Consider the following 18028-nt stretch of genomic DNA (forward strand, 5'->3'; position numbering starts at 1 on the left):
ATTTGCACCATTAAAATGTTTTACTGCGGGTAATAGTCTCATCGCCGTGAAGTGGTTGAAGTCTTCTGGAAATGTCAAACAGTTTTATGCCTTTATTCACGAGATCACAAGTCCTGGTGTGACTTGAACGTCTTTTGTACAGTAGATATCAGCGTGGGGAGAACATCTTTGCTTAAGACAAACTGTGATGTTTCTACAATAATAATACATATAAATTATATTGTGGAAAATGTAAGATATTTTTTGATCATTGTGAAAGTAAAATCAAGCAATCACGTTGTGTATTGTTGCCATTTGGCTTGTTTTTCTAATTGTTATAAAGACAATGACTGCAGTTTGGCTGCTGGAGTGCCACTGCTATGCTAGAATACACAACTACATTAATTTAATGAAGCCCTCTGTTGCAAAATGGATAAGAGATAAAGTAATTCAGAGGGCTTTTTTTTGACAGCACAAGACAATCAAAAGCACATAAGCCAAAACTAAATCGACAAGCCAGACATTTGGGTCGACAGCTTCGACATGCTAGACGTTTGGAGGAAAAAATGAACTTGGCTGATGAAAGCTAACTGAATTACAATGATTTTCTATTTCTTCTTCTCTTCAGGGCTACTTACAAACATATGAAGAAAAGTACAACCATAACACTCCATACTTAATTTATCTAGGAGTTGTGAGAAGTAAAGGTGTTCTGTAGGATTAATGATTCTGCTGTAAGACGATGATTAGGAACAGGCCTCGAGTGAAACACTGGATCGTGGTATTGAAAGTGGTTTAAATGAATACCCATAATTGAGCTTGTGTATTATCAGTACAAACCACTCTAATGGGATAGACTGGCTTAAGGTGATATATTTTCATAAAACAAGTCCCGCAATCGATTGTTGAGGAAAGCCATAAATAATCCAGATATTGGATTTTATCATTGTTGGATGTTATTGGATTTTCATGTACACTCTAGTCTCTGAAGTATGAAGTTCAACTCAATAGCTTATTCTTTTGCATTAAGATTATAGGCTTTTTGTGTGCATGTCTTTTTTTTTTTTTGTCCATTACTCTATCAACTGCATTCATCCTGCTGTTCATCTGTGCTTCTCTAAATGCCATGGCATGCTTGCAATGCCACAGTAGTCGATGGGCTGTCAAATAGAGGAATGTTCTTCAGCGGTTTACAATCTGACACAGAGATATTGCTCACTGCATTGCTTTTAGAGAGCACTGATCAGACACAGTAGCTCATACACAAGCATTCCTGCACACAAACTGAAAATACCTTGCACACTTAGACATTCTTTTCACACTCTCCACATCTCTCATCATGCACCGTCTGTAAGATCTCACTAAAGCAGCTGTGAAAGCGATAGGTCATGAAGAGATTTACCAGCTAAAACATATGAAGTATGTAAGTGATAAAAATGCTCTGGCATGAGATTAAATAGATCTGATGCAATTAGGTAGAGGGTGGGCTGAAGGGAAGTCTCAAAAACTCTGTGTGGGGCTGTTTTTAAAATAGCCCTCACATTTGCACCCCTTTGATAGCTATGATAATACAAGTTTATTGTTTGCGCCTTATGCTCAGTGCATATATATATATATATATATATATATATATATATATATATATATATATATATATATAAGCGCTGCACCTAAAGTGATGCAAGAGTAGGCATAGCTTTTTATGAACTCACAGTTGATGGGTCAGTGGTAGAGTAACTCTTCCTCTATACAAAGGTACTACTCAACATTTTCTCCATCACAAGTGATGCACCAATGTTAAACTCAACTCTTAAACCCTTTTTGGAAATCTCCTATGTCGCAGTTAATGGTCTAACACAGCACTATAGAGTGTTTATGAAGATATGGAGATGACACCATTGACAAAAGCAATGTGCACTGATGGATGGAGATTACACACAATGTAAAACCATCAACTGTGACAACAGGGTTTTAAAAGAGGATTCGCAAATTCTGTTCAATGATGAATGCATCACTTGTGATACTCTACCAGCATGTGAAATTTGTAACAACTAAAAAACTTTTGTAAAAAAAATTATATATTGAGAGAGAGAGAGAGAGAGAGACTGGTAAAAAAAAAATGTTTTATTTATTTGTTTATTTGTATTCATTTTTGGCCTAAAGTGTTTTATCGACAAAAAAAACCCCCTGATTTTACGTCTGTACTTTCCCCTAGTTCAAACGCTTTTTTTTTCTTTTAATAACAAAATAACGTTCATTAGAATTGCTGTTTAATCATTGTGTTTCTTTACTCCGGTTGTCTCTTAACGAGTCTCCTGTTGTGGGGTTAGTAATTAGTAATTGCTGAGACTGCTGGAATACAAGGAAACAACATACTTTTTGTTCTTCTTTTGTTGACTGGTATCTGCTCCCCTGGGGCCAAGACATCTAAACACTCACAGTGATTACAAGTGCCCATTTTGGCACGAGAAAGACTTATGTTAGTAGATTCTTTGTTTTAATTTGTATCCTTTTTGTCAAGTCTTGCTCTTTTTCGGTTTGTGTGTAAAATAATCTTGCACACGTAGACTTTTTTTTGTCAGTGATAAAAATAAGGAGGAGAACTGCTGAAGCAGCCATGCAAACTGTTAAACCCACTCGCTCACACACCCTTCTGTGGTCTAGACACAGGGTTCTTGCAGAGGTAAATACTGTTTGTGTAAGAGTAAGTCCATATGAATGTTACATTCCCATATGGAATTTATTACACCCAGCCATCGTAAAAACATAAGATTATGATCCGTTCAAGTTGCTCGAGCTGTATAATTCAAATCATACGCATGCATGGAATTGTTATGGTTCTTAAAGCATGACAATTTTGACCGCTTAATAAATAATGATAACTATGTTACTGAGCAACTATTATAACTATGTTTGTGTTTCTTTTGCAGTAGGGGTAACATGGCACGTGTTCTTAAATAAAAAAAAGGTGTCCAAATGATTAGAGAAAAAGTGGAATTTCATGTTTTGACAGTGATAGAAAGAATGGCTGAAGTGTGTGTGTGTGTGTGTGTGTGTGTGTATGTGTGTATGTGTGTGTGTGTGTGTGTGTGTGTGTTATATTGTGCTTTTCTTTCTTCTTTTCTTTCATCACACTGCTATTATACCTACCTGCAGTAGGAGAGTGGTGGAGCCGCTGGCATTCAAAACCAACCCATACAGGAGCAAAAAAGCAGAAAAACACACTCTGGCACACACGTAACACATACAGTGCACTCCGCAGAGTGCAATCACCACCTTATCAGCACTCCCTCTTTCCCTGAGCTCAAACCCTCTGCAGTCTATTGTTTTTGTATTGTTTTCTGTACCTGCCTAAGGGACATAGCATCCCTGATTTTTCCTTCTCTCTCTCTCTCTCTCTTACACACACACACACACACACACACACACACATTTATTCAGTCACTCCTTATGGAAGTAACAGAAGATAAGCTGAGTTTGTGTATAGACATCTGGTTTAGCTGGACCCAGTTTGGCAAGGTTCAGAGTTTCTTACATTTTTTTTTTCTTTATCAGGGAACAGGAGAAGCAAAAAATGAACAGATACTCGATTTGGCTTTCGTCAGATGGCTTAGGTCTGCAGCTGAGAAAATGAACATTACAGAACAGATTAAAGACAAAGAAAGAAGGGAGGGTCGGGAAAACAAGTGGAATGGTGAGAGAGACACAGACAGAGAGAGAGACAGACAGAGAGGTGTACTGTATGTGTTTTCAGTGAGTTCACACATCTGCATCAAACTGCCTGACACATCTGCTGCTATTGCTGCATTTTGCTACTCGCACACTCACACACCTACTCAGTCACACACAACCCAAAAATAACTAATCAAGAAAAAGAAGCCGCCACCTCCAAAGATAAACCTTCATTCGCCATCTGTCTTAGCGGGCCATATAAATGCAGCAACGTTTTATTTATTTTATTTACTTTAGGAATGCATAGTCCGTCATGCTTTTTTTTCCCTTTTTACTATCCAATGAAGACATAAAACTGTCATTCGGCAATATGTTTCTGTAAGAACCCATAAAACCTAAAAGTGTTTGTCTGGAAAAGTGAAATCCGAATAAGAAAATGAAAACAAGGAAAAGTGAGCTTTCCAGGTGTTTCGCATCAACTGAAGCTTTAGGGTGGCACAGATGATTATGTTTATAGAACTGTAAAATATATAAGGGGCACGTTCATAAAATCGACCGTGCCTGTCATTAGGGACGTTCAGATGAAGAGGGGAGGGCCAGATGGGTGCAGGTAATTAACGGAAATCCATACGTTTTCTCCCACTTGTTACGACGTCCTTAATGACAGACAGGCACTACAAGAAAATCTAGTTTACTCAGCCGAGGAGGGTCATAGGTGTAAAGAAACACTTAGAGAGCATGTGATTGTCCTTTGGCTCAAATTCAAGACTATATACATACCAGACAGAGAAAGAGAGAAAAAGAGAGAGAGAGAGAGAGACTTACAAAGGATAATTGAGTAAATGACATTGATATTGTGCAACACAGACTAAATGAGAATTCTTTGTGTCCGTGTGTTTGTGTGTGTGTGTGTTTGTGTGTGTGTGTGTGTGTGTGTGTGCGTGCGTGTGTGTGTCTGTTTTCTGATCTCAAGTGAACTAAAATTCCGGACAAATAAGTGTAATTGTGTGCCAAGTATAACACTGATTAAAGGTAGTGAGATAAACTAAAGTGGTGAATAAATTAAAATCTGTTACCTTACTATTCTGAAGTTCAATCTCACATTCATTTAAGTTCACGAAGGCACCTTGAATGCTGTTGTCATTTTTAGACATTTTAAAACACTGACATGTAATGTCAGCCTATAATAAAGCAGCAGCTTTCGTTTTTTTTTTTTGTTTTTTTTTTGCCAAATGGCAGAAACAGCCCTATGTTAATTTAATACATGCCCTGCGGTCATATTAATTTGCAAAAGCAGTTGTCGTCCTTGTAGTGACTTTAAAGCTACAGTAAATAACACTGTGAGAGCAAAATTAAACTATTTGCATATTTGCATAGACACCAACCTGTATTTTGCACATATGGGTAGAGACACCCCAAACTGCACAGCCATTAGGACAAATATGCAGAGGTCTTTTTTTTCTATTTAAAAGATGCAATGTGCTGTAGAGACTGTTGCAGAGATGCAGATATGGACAGAAAAAACACACCAGGGAGTGAATGTAAATGTCACTGCCATTTGCTGTATCCTTATAATGCTCTTTGGAGCAGAGTGAGGGAGAGGGAATGAGTAAGGGGAGTTGGGGTGGTTTGAAATAGAAATTAACATCTATACATATGTAGGTGAACTCCGCAAGGGTTGTGGGCTTGGGAGTTCATCAGGGTCGAGCACAGATGGAGAAAAAGAGCATGACCCTACAGCCACGTTTAGACCCAGGAGCAAGACTACCGAGACCTACAGCAGCTCATGATAGGACTTTATCCCACCCTTTATCTGACTTGTCCTCACCTAGGGCTAATTAATTTAGTGCAAGTGTGTGTGTGTGTGTGTGTGTGTGTGTGTGTGTGTGTGTGTGTGTGTGTGTGCGTGTGTGTGCGTGTGTGTGAGTGTGTGTGTGTGTACAGTACATATAAAAGTCTAATAGAAACCCAGTCTTCCTTTATTCCTACAATGTATTCAAATGGTAGGCGGACAAGATTTAAATTTCAGAGATATGTGCACACTATACTCCTTGGGTTCTCTGTTTTTTCCCTTATGTATGTATATATAAATGAGCCAAAAACTTTTTCCCTTTTTTTATAGACAGGCTTTTTAGTGGAGGAATGACTGAGAAAAAACTAGAGATCTTCCTTATAGTCTTTGTTCACAATACAAGCTGCATTGTTTAATTTCCGTCTTTGTTTGGTCAGACTGGATTTCCATGTCATAACGGTTCACATTCATAATTACAAGTGACATTTATCTGACTCTAATGTGGATGCATCTGTCCTCTAAAATGCATGCGCACATTAATACGTCTTTGCTCACGCCATCAGGGTTAAAAAGTCTCATATGTGTGTGACTACTCATTCATTTCATAACAATAGATGTGATTTTAGCAAAAATATGCTTGGGGTTTTGCCCTGGAGGACAGCAAGCAGTTAGTCGGGTGTATTTGTTGTGGTACAAAAGAAGGAAGAAAGCCAGATGCCTCTCTTTAGCTATTTTTACGGCTATTGCAAGTACTGCTATGAACTCTCTGCACTGATGACGTCAGCACCCTATGCATGCGCCCAGGCAAAAAGTATAAAGGATACAATTCCTATCTACTGTAGGACTACATATAAAAGTGACTTAAATCTAATCTAAAAAAAAAAAAGATTTTGGCATTTTGACAGCCTAAAAAAAGATGTGTGTCACAGTAGGGTTAGAAAACGAATTTGAGTCACTTCAGACTATTAATAATAAAAACATAGACAATGTCTACAGTGTCCCATACTGTAAATCCAGAATTGTAGTGTTTGTATACTATATATTAATATATAGCATATAAACATATAGGAATTCATTCAAATAACGACATTTAAGCGTGTTAAATAACACTTTAGTGTGAACTAATTGATTCTTGGAACAAAAAAGTTTTTCATTCTTTAAGAGGGGTTAAATTAATAGCATTCATAGACACTGCCTTGTTTGTACTAGGATGAGAAAATGTTATTCAGTGTAAACTTTAAACACTTCTGTAAGCCACTCTAGATAAGGGTATTCATTTGACGCTGTGCATGTAAGCAGCTTTGCCATTTCTTGTTTACACACTTAATTAGGTCCTGTATAGGTTAAATCTGTCTAGCCCACCATGGCACTTGTTTGAACCAGTCATACTGACTAGTCTTCCTAGAAGTAAATGCTTCAAATTTAAAAATTGCTGTGTATCGTTACGCCGTCAGTGTTTTGTTACGACACTCCACATAAGAACATCTGCCAAATGACTAAATGTAAATGCAAATTTGAGTGAATGTAAATGTTTGGACTCCTTGTGTGTCAAACTGCTCACTCCCATACTCATTCACTTACTATCACAGTTAGATACCCAAGGCTTACTAGCTACAATACATACCAATATCCGTTTTAAACGTGCACACACACACAAACACATTCATGTGCACGCGCGCACACACACACACACACACACACACACACATTACCCTGGGGGTCTAAGGGACATTTGATTAACTTCTCCGATCCTTCTCCTGCAATTTTTCTAAGTTGGTTAAAAAAAACAAATCTGTTTGCCTCTTCATCTCAAAATGTATTCTAGAAAAATTATGCATTATAGATCTCTCTTTTTCTCTGTCTCTCTCACACACACATACATACACATTTTCTTGCTTTCTTTTGTCTCGTGCTTATATTTTCGGTTTCCTTTTATATATTTTGATGCATGGATTTTATTTAAAAAAGAAGCATCATCATTAAAAATGTATGGAAGGAAATTTGCCGCTGGTGTATTTCTATAACGCCTTGATCTTTTTCACTCTTTGTCTCTCTCTCAAATGTTCTTTCCTACATCCTAGTTAGTAGAGAGAAAAAATACAGTGATGAGGAGAATGACAAGAAAAGAGAGAACAAAAGCAGAATGCTGCAAGCTTGGACTTGTCTTGTTTATGGCACACCACACCTCCTGGCACCATGAAGTGACCATGTGTGTAGGTGAAAGAAAGAAAGAAACAACTTGGGGAGAATAACACACACACACACACACACACACACATACACAGTCTCGTTATTATTATAGGATTTCTCAACTGGGAAATGAAAAGTAAACTCAACATAAATGTTTATGAAACGATGTATTTTTCAAATGTGCATTATTTTTGGTGTGCTTGAATATCACTAGCACAACAGTATAAGTAAATGAAAAGTATAAGTCTAATAAAGGAAAGTATAAGAATGACGTTTTATCATGTTATACCAATACACCAGGTAAAGTGGGCTAAAACTACTTGAACAATAGCTTTATTGAAGAATTTATTCTGATAATGTAAATATAGACACTTAAAAGACATGTCCCTCTTTTATATGCAAAGAGTTATTTTTCACTCACTTAAGTGTTTTATTATCAAATGTAAACATCGGCAATTAAAATGCAGCTTTGCATGTTCATGGTTTCTTTGTTTTTCTCAGTACAGAGAATTGTGTTAACATTTTTACCCCATTGTAGTCACACATTTGCTACAGATGTAGAGGGCAGGGATTAGCTTGAGAAACAATGGAGTATTTCCTTAATATGGAATGGTCTAAAATAATAAACAGGGAATAAACACACAAAAATATACCCCTGACAAACACGTTCTTTAGAACAGGGGAAGGGGACAGAAAAACAATCGACCCCACAGTTAGACCTGAGGCATGCTAAACAGCTTCAGTGAAAAAGAGACAGCAGGCAGTAAGAAAGGTAAAAGGGAGGGTGGAGGATTTAGAGCACAGCGACAGGAGCGGGACATGAGATAGAAGAAGAGAACGACAGTAAAGTTGACAGTGGTGGTATTGCAGGCTCTCAGCTCTACTGCAATCTCTCTCCTCATACTTCACACTAGCTGTGGAAAGGTTCAGGCCCTGAGGAGGCCTTCAGCAGCCCCGTAAGTATTTCTCCTTTTCATATCTGTCATTCCGTTTAGTACATTCACCTAGGACATGTGCACACACACATACACACACACACACACACACCCTTTGCATGCCAGAGCAGCTGCTATTTTGACAGTATTTTACTAAACGATTCACTACAAATATGTTGTATGTTGAACATCTTGTGTGAATCTATACTTGGGCTACCGCTAACATAAACCACATCGCATATAATCTTAACCATTAAAATCATTTAATCAGATTTTTACGAATCTGATTTAAACCCAGCCAGAAGTGGTCTGAAATCAGATGCCTACAGGTGTGTCTCAGTCTGTATGCTCTAACAAAGGATGCTCTAACAAAGGATGCTCAAACAGAATTGCGAACTGTCCATAACATCACTCACAAGTTACACGTGGAAGTTAAAGTCCAAACCATCACATGGGAGTGAAATGTGATATCTCTATTCTCAACTCCCTTGTTGTTATCTGTCTGTTGATGTCACATAACACACATGCTACGGTATACACATGCCACATTACCGACAATGCAAGTCTGAACAGAGCCAAATCCAGTCTGATCACTTTCAAATAACACGTAAAACAATTCAGATTTTGCAGTCTGAACAAGGCATATAATGCTTGGTAAACAAGTAATGTACAGTACGAAAAAAAGCCAAGAAAGGACATGCTGTTATAAAAAATAATCAGTGATGGGTTGATATAACAAGCCTTACTCTGAGTTAGTGTTAAAGTTGGTTACTTTACAGTAAATGCACATACCAAGATATATTGTTCCTCAGATATTACAGCATATTACAAAATGTTACAGTTTTATATTTTATTAATAAACAACAGTTCATATATTTATGATGTTAGTTTAGGTTGTTATACAGACTTAGGCACACCTGTACATCTACACATTCAAGCACTTATGCAGTGCAGCAGATAAAATCATGCAGATACAGGAGAGCAGCTTCAGGTAGGAAAAAGTCATGGATTTTGATTCAATATTTATTAAATATTTCTATAACTGCTGATTTTCTGCCCTTCCTCCCCTAAAGTTTATTCAGAATTTAGCAATAAGACAGGAACCCCTTATTAATGGTAGCGGTCAACAGAGGATGACCAGGTTGGTTCAAGCTAACAGAAAGGCTACAGTAATGCAGCCAAGAACTAACAACTGAGGCTGCAATGTGCACAATCTCACCAAAACTAAAAAGTTGAAAAAAAAATATATTTTTTACCCATCATCAAATAACTATTACCATCGTGATAATGCACCACGTCACAAAGCATAAGTCATCTCAAACTTGTTTCCTGAACATGACAAGTTCAGAGATCAGTGGTCTTCTCGGTCACCAGTTCTGAATCCTATAGAACACCTTTCGCATGTGGTAGAGTCATAGAACGAAAGTGCACCTAAAATGTGCAGGAATTGCTTGCTGCAATTACATCAGTATTTACCATAATCTCAAAGGAATGTTTCTTAACTGTTGTGGAATCCATGTAATTATAAGAGTCTGTTTTAAAGCAAAAGGAGGCCCTGCCCAGTATTATCATAGTGTTCTTAATAAAATGCACAATGAGCATATTATGCTTGGTGAGTCTTATAGCAGTAATGAAAGGTTGTTCCCTCACCAGCCTCTCTTTATTGTCTCTCCTTAAGTTATTAGGACAAAAAGCATTGCCATGTCATGTTTGTCCCGTTTGTCAAATCTGTGATGCTTACTTACACATTATCTAGTGTTTGTTTACATTGGTATATCCTTTTTTTGACATGTCCTGTCTCCTCCCATGTCTTGTCAATGGTTGTCTCCCTAGTGTGTCATAATTACAATCACCTGTCTTAAGTCTGTGCTCTGATTGTTCTGGGTATTTAAGTCCTTGTAATTCTTTGTTTTTTGTGAAGTACACTTGGTGTATTTTCGTGCCAATCTGTACTAACCCTGCTTTTGTTGATTGTTTACCCGTTTGATCATGTTTCTAGTTTCCTTGACCTGCTCTTGTCCTAATTCATATTATTTTTAATCATATGACCTGTACCCTCTGACCTCATCACAATTCTTATCAGCATTTTTGTATGGTTCGCTAAATTAAATAAAACCCTATTTATCTACACTTGAGTCCTAAAATGTATTTAAGGAACCATACACCAGAAACCTTCACCAACTCATGGACGCAGCAAAAAAAGTTTGGTGTAAAGCATTAGCAGCACAGGGCCACATCATAGGAGAGCAAACTGGCAAACTAAGCTACTCACTACTCCAATTCCCTAAATTTATGCTCAGGCACCTCCGTGACCTCCGGCCAAATTACTCCTACAAGGCCCATTTTATTTTAAAAAATATGGTTGACCCAAAGCCTGAGAAAAAAGGATGGGTAATTGTCCTGGCTTACTGGCATGGCTGAGCATGCCAATGGGCAAAAACATGGTTGACCAAGGACACCAAGGACACTAACAATTTTGGTAACCGATTGAAATGGATTTTTTACTTTCATCAAATATGCCTCCCCCATTTTTTTAAAGGTTGGTTGGGGCCAGCATGTCAGTAAAACCCACTCATACAGCCATGAACTGCTGCATGCAGGGTAGATTAAGAGAGAAAGGAAAAAAAACAAAGACTCCAGTCAACTGAGGCCTACCAGGTGGCTTCTCAAGCTATGTTCAACTGAGCGCCCTCCCACACAATGCTGAAAATAGACGCTGATGGCCTCTTAAGCCGTGTTCACACAGGAGGCTAAAAGGGTGGCCTCCCAAGCCAAGATCAAGCCTAAGCCAATGTGGCAGCCCTGTAAATCAAGCTCAAAGTAAATGCAAATAGATTGGCCACCCAAACTAAGGTCATACCATGTTGGAATTCCAGGTCATGATGAGGGGACATCATCTCTTACCACCAGACTCCATCAAGGAGTCAACTCTAGACTTCTGCTCAAAAGAATGGCGGTTTTGGACAATGCCTGCCTCTGAACCCTGGTGATCTTGTAGACATTTTACCTCAAGCCTCTACTTTTTGTGTTAGAGGGTTATTCAGTAGTGTTTTTTTTTACAATGTGTACTCTTTGTATGTGCTCAACATTTATTATCACACCTGCTGTTGCTGATTATGTACCTGTTTTGATCCTGTTTGTGGTTTCCACATCCTGCTCTTGCCTGATTCTAGTTCATTTGTTACAGAAAAAAATTAAATAATTTCTTACAGTTTTCAGAATTTTACAGTATGCTTGTCTTTATTTAACAACAGGCATCTTTTAAAGTGTATTAAAATGTGTGCATCAATAATAATAATAATAATAATAATAATAATAATGGTAGAGTTACAGCAGGGACTGTTATCAGAGCACTTTCTAAGTAACTTGATTTGTGATTTTGACAGAGCTAAGGTATAATACTATACTGGTATTTGTTATTATAATGTTAATACAGTAACAGTACTTCTTTGCACATAATCCCATATATGCAAAAGCATCACCACTCTATCTTATATCTATCTTGTCATCCAAAACCACCACTTAATCTGTCCCTTACTCCCTTTAATAATCTGAAATACTTCTATGACAATCTAAATATCAGATTGTTTTACCTTAAAGAAATAATTGAACACAATTAGGCTTTCACTCTTTTCCTCCCTTTCTCATCCTCTTCTATGATTTGCCATTTTCTCTTTTTCCTCTTTTTCTTTGTTCGCTTACATTCGATAAAAATAAAACACATCATCTTTAGGACCGCCGGCATTTCAGTCCATGACAGTAGAGAAACTTCTGCAGCGGCTCTATCCCAGCCTGCAGTGTTCATTTTCAGTCGTGCTCTCCTCAGACGCCCCTGCCTCCCTCCGGCCCAGGCTGCAGCTTGTAATCAAACCCTCTCTAGTGCTGCAACTGTCAGAGCGGCTCAGGAGGGAACAGAGGAGTTTCGAAGAGGCTCATGGACAAAAAAAAGGGAAAGAGAGAAAGAGATGAGGCAATGTGTGGAATGATGGTTCTTAACAATGTGCTTTAAAAAAACAGGGGGGAGTGGCTCTATCGACAGACATTTACTGAGAAGAAACATCAGTGAGTTTTCACGTGTATGAATGCAATCATTAAATCCTACACTTTCACCTCAGACTGGTATATTTTTACACAAATTTCTATTTGATCCAGCATGCATGCATATATATATATATATATATATATATATATATATATATATATATGCTTAAATGCGACTCATAATCTAGCATTATTGCTGTTAAATGAGGCATTACTCCATCAAGAGAACCAGGTCTGTTTTTCACTCCAGGACTATTTATTTGCCATTACAAAACAAACCATCTGAATTATGGTATTAGACTTAAATGGTTGCTGTTTGTGCGAAGATGGGTAAAAATACAAAATACATTGAAATATTTAAACATAACATGAAGTACCCAAAAAGCTACATTTATTAGAATAAACAAAAAATAATGATTTATTATGAAACATAAAATGGCATCTTATAGTGCCACTTCAGCTTATGTGGGAAATGTTAGCATTCTAATCAAGATAGCTAATTCTTATGTTTAGCTATCCAATGATCCTTAAAAAACTGATAGTGTGAATCAAATTAAATAATATATAAAAAGAACTTGCTAGCTAGCAAATTTAAATAACAACCTTAAAAAAAAATTGATAATGTGAGGTCTTTTAAAAAGTTAATAACTGTCCAGTCATGTTGTCAGTCGAAGGTCACCTGTTTTTGCTACATGTTAGAAACAACTGAATATGTTTCCATTCTTGATCTGTTTTAGCCACAGAGCAGCCATTTTGTAGCTGCCTGCTCCACAATGCATTACAATCAGTTTTCATAATTGTTTTAGTAATATTTTATTTATTTAAACAAAAAAATACAGAACATAAAATTATTTTAATACAAAGTACATTAATTATTTCTATAAGCATCACATACAAATGATTTTGTTTGAAAAAAGATCATAAACACATACTCTGCGTCATGGTTATTTATATGTTAATTCAAGAAAATGTCACTTGGACACCATATTTTGCTGATTTATTATAATGAGTTCTTCACATGCAGAAATGCCACCACATAAAAATGGGACCCTATGTGCTAACGCTTTTGAAGGCTTTTGGGGATTAGTGATAGCTTTAGAAAACACCATATGGCAATAATGGGGCATTGTTGATGCCAATGATGCACTTAAAGCAATTTATCAAATAATTCTAAGCTTAAATATGCATATGTATTTATGTAGATTTTACATAAAATGATATGACCTGTTTTAGAAGAAGAACATAAAAATGGCATTGTTATAATTATATTTATGGTCAAAATGTAGTTTGCTTTAAAACTTTATGATCATGGATCATGCCCAGGTTTGTTTGTTTAAAACCCTGATATCCTGTGTATGGCTGTGCATAACATGTGCCTGGAATCTCATGCAATTAGCCTCCAGGGGCTACACTCAAACCTGGAGGCTTGCTTCTTCTTCTCTGTCTAATCTATATTTCAAACACATTTGTGCTTGCTGTGCGGTAGGAAATGTGAATTACAAGCTGCTTAGCTGCTTTTTATCCTCATCCAAATCTCTGAAGGATGTCCAGAAAGCATTAGAAATGTTTAGGTCTTCAAACATCCTCGCTCTGTCTGATATCTGCGATCAAAAGGGAAAAGAAAAAAAAAAAAGAAAGAAAATGTTAGCTGGCAGAGTTAGCGGTCCTTTCAGGGATCTACAATGCTGTCCAGGACTGCAAGCTGGTTGTTGAGTTATGGGACAGTGTTGTAATGTTGCCACAAGTCTCTTTCATGGCTAATTAAATCCACTGAATCGCGTGATCTCAAAAGTAGAGGACACAAATCATCAGCATGTCTAACAATCAGTCCTGTGGAGGCCTCAAATAGAACAACAGATAAGAAATGCTGGGAGGTACTCACACATTCTGTCCAGTCTGTTTTTTAATATGGTTAGGCATTACAGAAAAACATAATTTCAAAAATGTGATGTGCTAAAAATTTTGTGTGTCCCCTTTTAACCTAGCAACTCTTTAGCAGTGTGTGAAAAGTCCTGAAAATCAAACTTCTGATTATCTGTGCAGCAGATGGCCTGCATTAAATAGCTTTCAGAACGAGCACATGATCATCTACAATTTTGAAAATTATTAAGAAGGAAGTCAACAAGGCTGTGCACTCGTACATAACTCATCACTTGTCAGCCAGCTGAACCCTCACAAATGTGTTTACAACTGACTTTTATAGCTGGCAAAATAATAAAATATAAAATCTTCATGCCATTTTTATAAGAAGAAAGAAGGTGGAATAAGTGATTAGCATAGAAATAGGGTTGCTAGTATTGCCCACCCAAGATTCCTGTGTAAGACCACAAAAGTGTGAATACAGAAGCTCCTTCATTAAACCTAAATCGTGTTAGTTCTGATAATGCCTTTTGTTTTAAAAATAAATTGCAAAGTCATTGATAGTATTGTCATGTCCCCGATTCAAACGCCACAACGGGAAAGACACAAAGAGGCCAGGGAAAATAAAGAGCGCCAAATTAGAAAGGATTTAATAGGATAAAGACCAGACAGCCATCGTAAGCACCTGCTTTGCAAAGAGTAGTAGTGTGGCACCACAGCATACACCAAGGTTGTGGTTTGTAATCTCACCTCCCAGAACACACACAAAGACCAAAAGGAGGTGCCACTGACTAAAGCTCAATTTACTTTCTTCACTAGGGTCCTTTAGAGATTTCTGGGATTTTTAGTCATCATCCACTGAGATACTGACACTTAAAGCTTAATCTTCAGTGAGTGTGTTTTTGAAGATGGAAAAAAAAATATTGTCACAGCTTTATCACAGCACTGCGCATTCTCAAATCAGTTGTTACAAGCAACAGCAGTGCTGGCTGAAGGTCAAATTACATGTTTATTTATATTATTGCAACTTATTTATAGTAACAACTCATTTGTAAAAACATGTATGTCAGACAATAACCAAAAGATATTTAAAAGAAAAATAATAAAAAAAAAATGTTGAAATTTAAAATTTATGGAAAGATACTGAATGATCTGAGAAAGTTCGAGGGCCTTTTATGTTCAGTAGGTTTTCCACCACTGAAAAGTCTCGTGGACAGAGGATTTTATATTTCTTGATTTCTCAGAAACAGGACAAGCTACAGTAATTGATTTTATTTTGCTAATTTTAAGCAACAAAATAAACTTGTTTTTCTCCAACATGAAATAAGTACAACTGCTTATTAATAAATTGTAATAGTTGCTCTACTATAAGAAAAATAAATCACTTTGGGTAAGCTAAAATAAAAAAAGAACATTATTTTGGATTATTTGTCTATAATTGCACACCCAATTGTGTTTTATGCTTCTTATATTTAAAAAACTTGGCAGCGCCTGCCCAAAGATATAGTAACCACAAAATAATGGGCACATTACCATTTTTTGTTTCATGTGGCTAAATAAATATGTTTAAAAACCTTAGTAATCTTGTTGATAAGACCATTTTGCAAAACTGTGTGCTAGAGCTTATTTTTACCCTCCAGGTGTTCCCAGGCTGCCCAAGACCTGCTCTTTAATTTATTACTAGCACTTTTGACCAAGTGTTACTTTGACCCCCACCTCTAGAGAAAAAGGACTGCAAGTTGCAGTGAAGGCTTTGGTTTACTCACCCCATCTCCCTTGGGATAAATCTCTTAAACCAAACGTGAGAGGGTACAGAATTGCGCTTAGAAATTTCAGCAGGGCTCTTAATATAGGTCTGGTGAGGGTGTGACATCCTGACACACACAAGCCTGGTCGTTATTGAAGCTAGTTTGAAGGGAAAAAGGAAATCATGGACCATTTCCTACCACTGCCATCCCCAGACTCTTTTTTCTTTTTCTCCCACAGTCTCCACACGTCTTGTGCAGCAGACTTTAACACAGGCTGAATTCTCAGTTGGCCTACTGCAGAGAGAGTCCAGGTAGACTCTATAAATCTGTGGGCCAGTGAAAATTAAATGCCAATAGGCCCATCTCACAAGAAATTGTTTTCTGCCCTTAAAAGACTTTAATGGAGGGAAAATGTTGATTCCTTTCCATCTTTCTCTCTACTCTCTGCCTCAAGAATATAAACAGATCTTTACACTTACCTGTATAAGATGTTCTATATTAAGTTCTGCTGCAAAAACATAAATACTGCATGGCTATTTAAAATAGTTTTATTTAAGTACTTCTGCTACAACATGCTCTTTCTCTCCTTTGGCTTGATATAAGTCCCATATTAATTTATTTCTATTCTGGTTGTATGATCTCTCCATATTTTAGAATCAGATGGCTAATCCCACACTGGTAAATTCCTACAGACCTCCAATAAGAGTGTCTTAAATTAGCATCTGCTATTAGCAAAGGGACCCTAGATACCCCTTAATTCAGCTTAGTTTATACCAGCCTCTCATAAACTCCATCTTGTGACCTTCATTTTTCACAAGCTGCCCTGTGCTCTGCCATCTAACAAGATTTATCGGTCTACGCTAATAGCCTGGGCTCTCTCAGGTGGCTTCGCATCGATATGGGGCTTCCCAGCTAGAGCGTGAACTATGTGCTAATGAATATTTCCACTTCAACAGGTTTGATTCCATAGTACTGTAACCTGGCTCTATGGCAAAAGAAAGATAGAAAATTAACATATACGCATGAAAATGCGGCTTTAAAATGAGTCGACTGGAATCCGTGTTTTAATGTTTTTATTACCTATAACTTATCATAACTTATAATTAAACATAGGTAAATTCTCTTTCTCTCTCTCTCTTTCTCTCTCTCTCCCTCTCTCTTTCTCTCTTTCGTTGTCTCTCGGAGACACAGACACTGGCAAACACACACATGGCTATATATTTTCAGATACAGTATGTACAGCGGGGCCAAAAAGTATTTAGTCAGCCACCAATTGTGCAAGTTCTCCCACTTAAAAAGATGAGAGAGGCCTGTAATTTCCATCATAGCTATACCTCAACTATGAGAGACAAAATAAAAAAATAAATAAATAAAAAATCACGTTTTTTTAAAGAATTTATTTGCAAATTATGGTGGAAAATAAATATTCGGTCACCTACAAACAAGTAAGATTTCTGTCTCTCACAGACCTGTAACTTCTTTTTTGAGAGGCTCCTCTGCCCTCCAACTTGTTACCTGTATTAATGGCATCTGTTATCAGTATAAAAGACACCTGTCCACAACCTCAAACAGTCACACTCCAAACCCCACTATGGCCAAGACCAAAGAGCTGTCAAAGGACACCAGAAACAAAATTGTAGACCTGCACCAGGGACCTGCAGAGAGCTGGGACCAAAGTAACAAAGGCTTACATCAGTAACACACAGCCTCCAAACATCACTGCTCTAGAGGAGATCTGCATGGAGGAATGGGCCAAAATACCAGCAACAGTGTTGTGAAGAACATTGACCTCTGTCATTGCCAACAAAGGG

The 18028-nt window shown here is 37.3% G+C and overlaps 1 protein-coding gene across 5 annotated transcripts in view; it reads right to left on the bottom strand.

Moving 5' to 3' along the window:
* pcdh7b (protocadherin 7b) overlaps positions 1 to 18028 on the bottom strand; it is a 142382-nt gene that overhangs the window by 108586 nt on the left and 15768 nt on the right. The window contains exon 2 of one of the 5 annotated variants that reach the window (XM_053501436.1): positions 13501 to 14210. The exons of the other annotated variants lie outside the window; for them this stretch is intronic. Coding sequence (XP_053357411.1) covers positions 14106 to 14210 — 105 coding nt within the window. The 3' untranslated portion in view covers positions 13501 to 14105. Of the gene's footprint in view, positions 1 to 13500; positions 14211 to 18028 lie in introns of those variants that run through there. 5 annotated transcript variants of the gene reach the window in all.

The sequence above is a fragment of the Clarias gariepinus genome, chromosome 1, assembly GCF_024256425.1.
Source record: "Clarias gariepinus isolate MV-2021 ecotype Netherlands chromosome 1, CGAR_prim_01v2, whole genome shotgun sequence".
In the NCBI taxonomy this organism is placed as follows: domain Eukaryota; kingdom Metazoa; phylum Chordata; class Actinopteri; order Siluriformes; family Clariidae; genus Clarias; species Clarias gariepinus.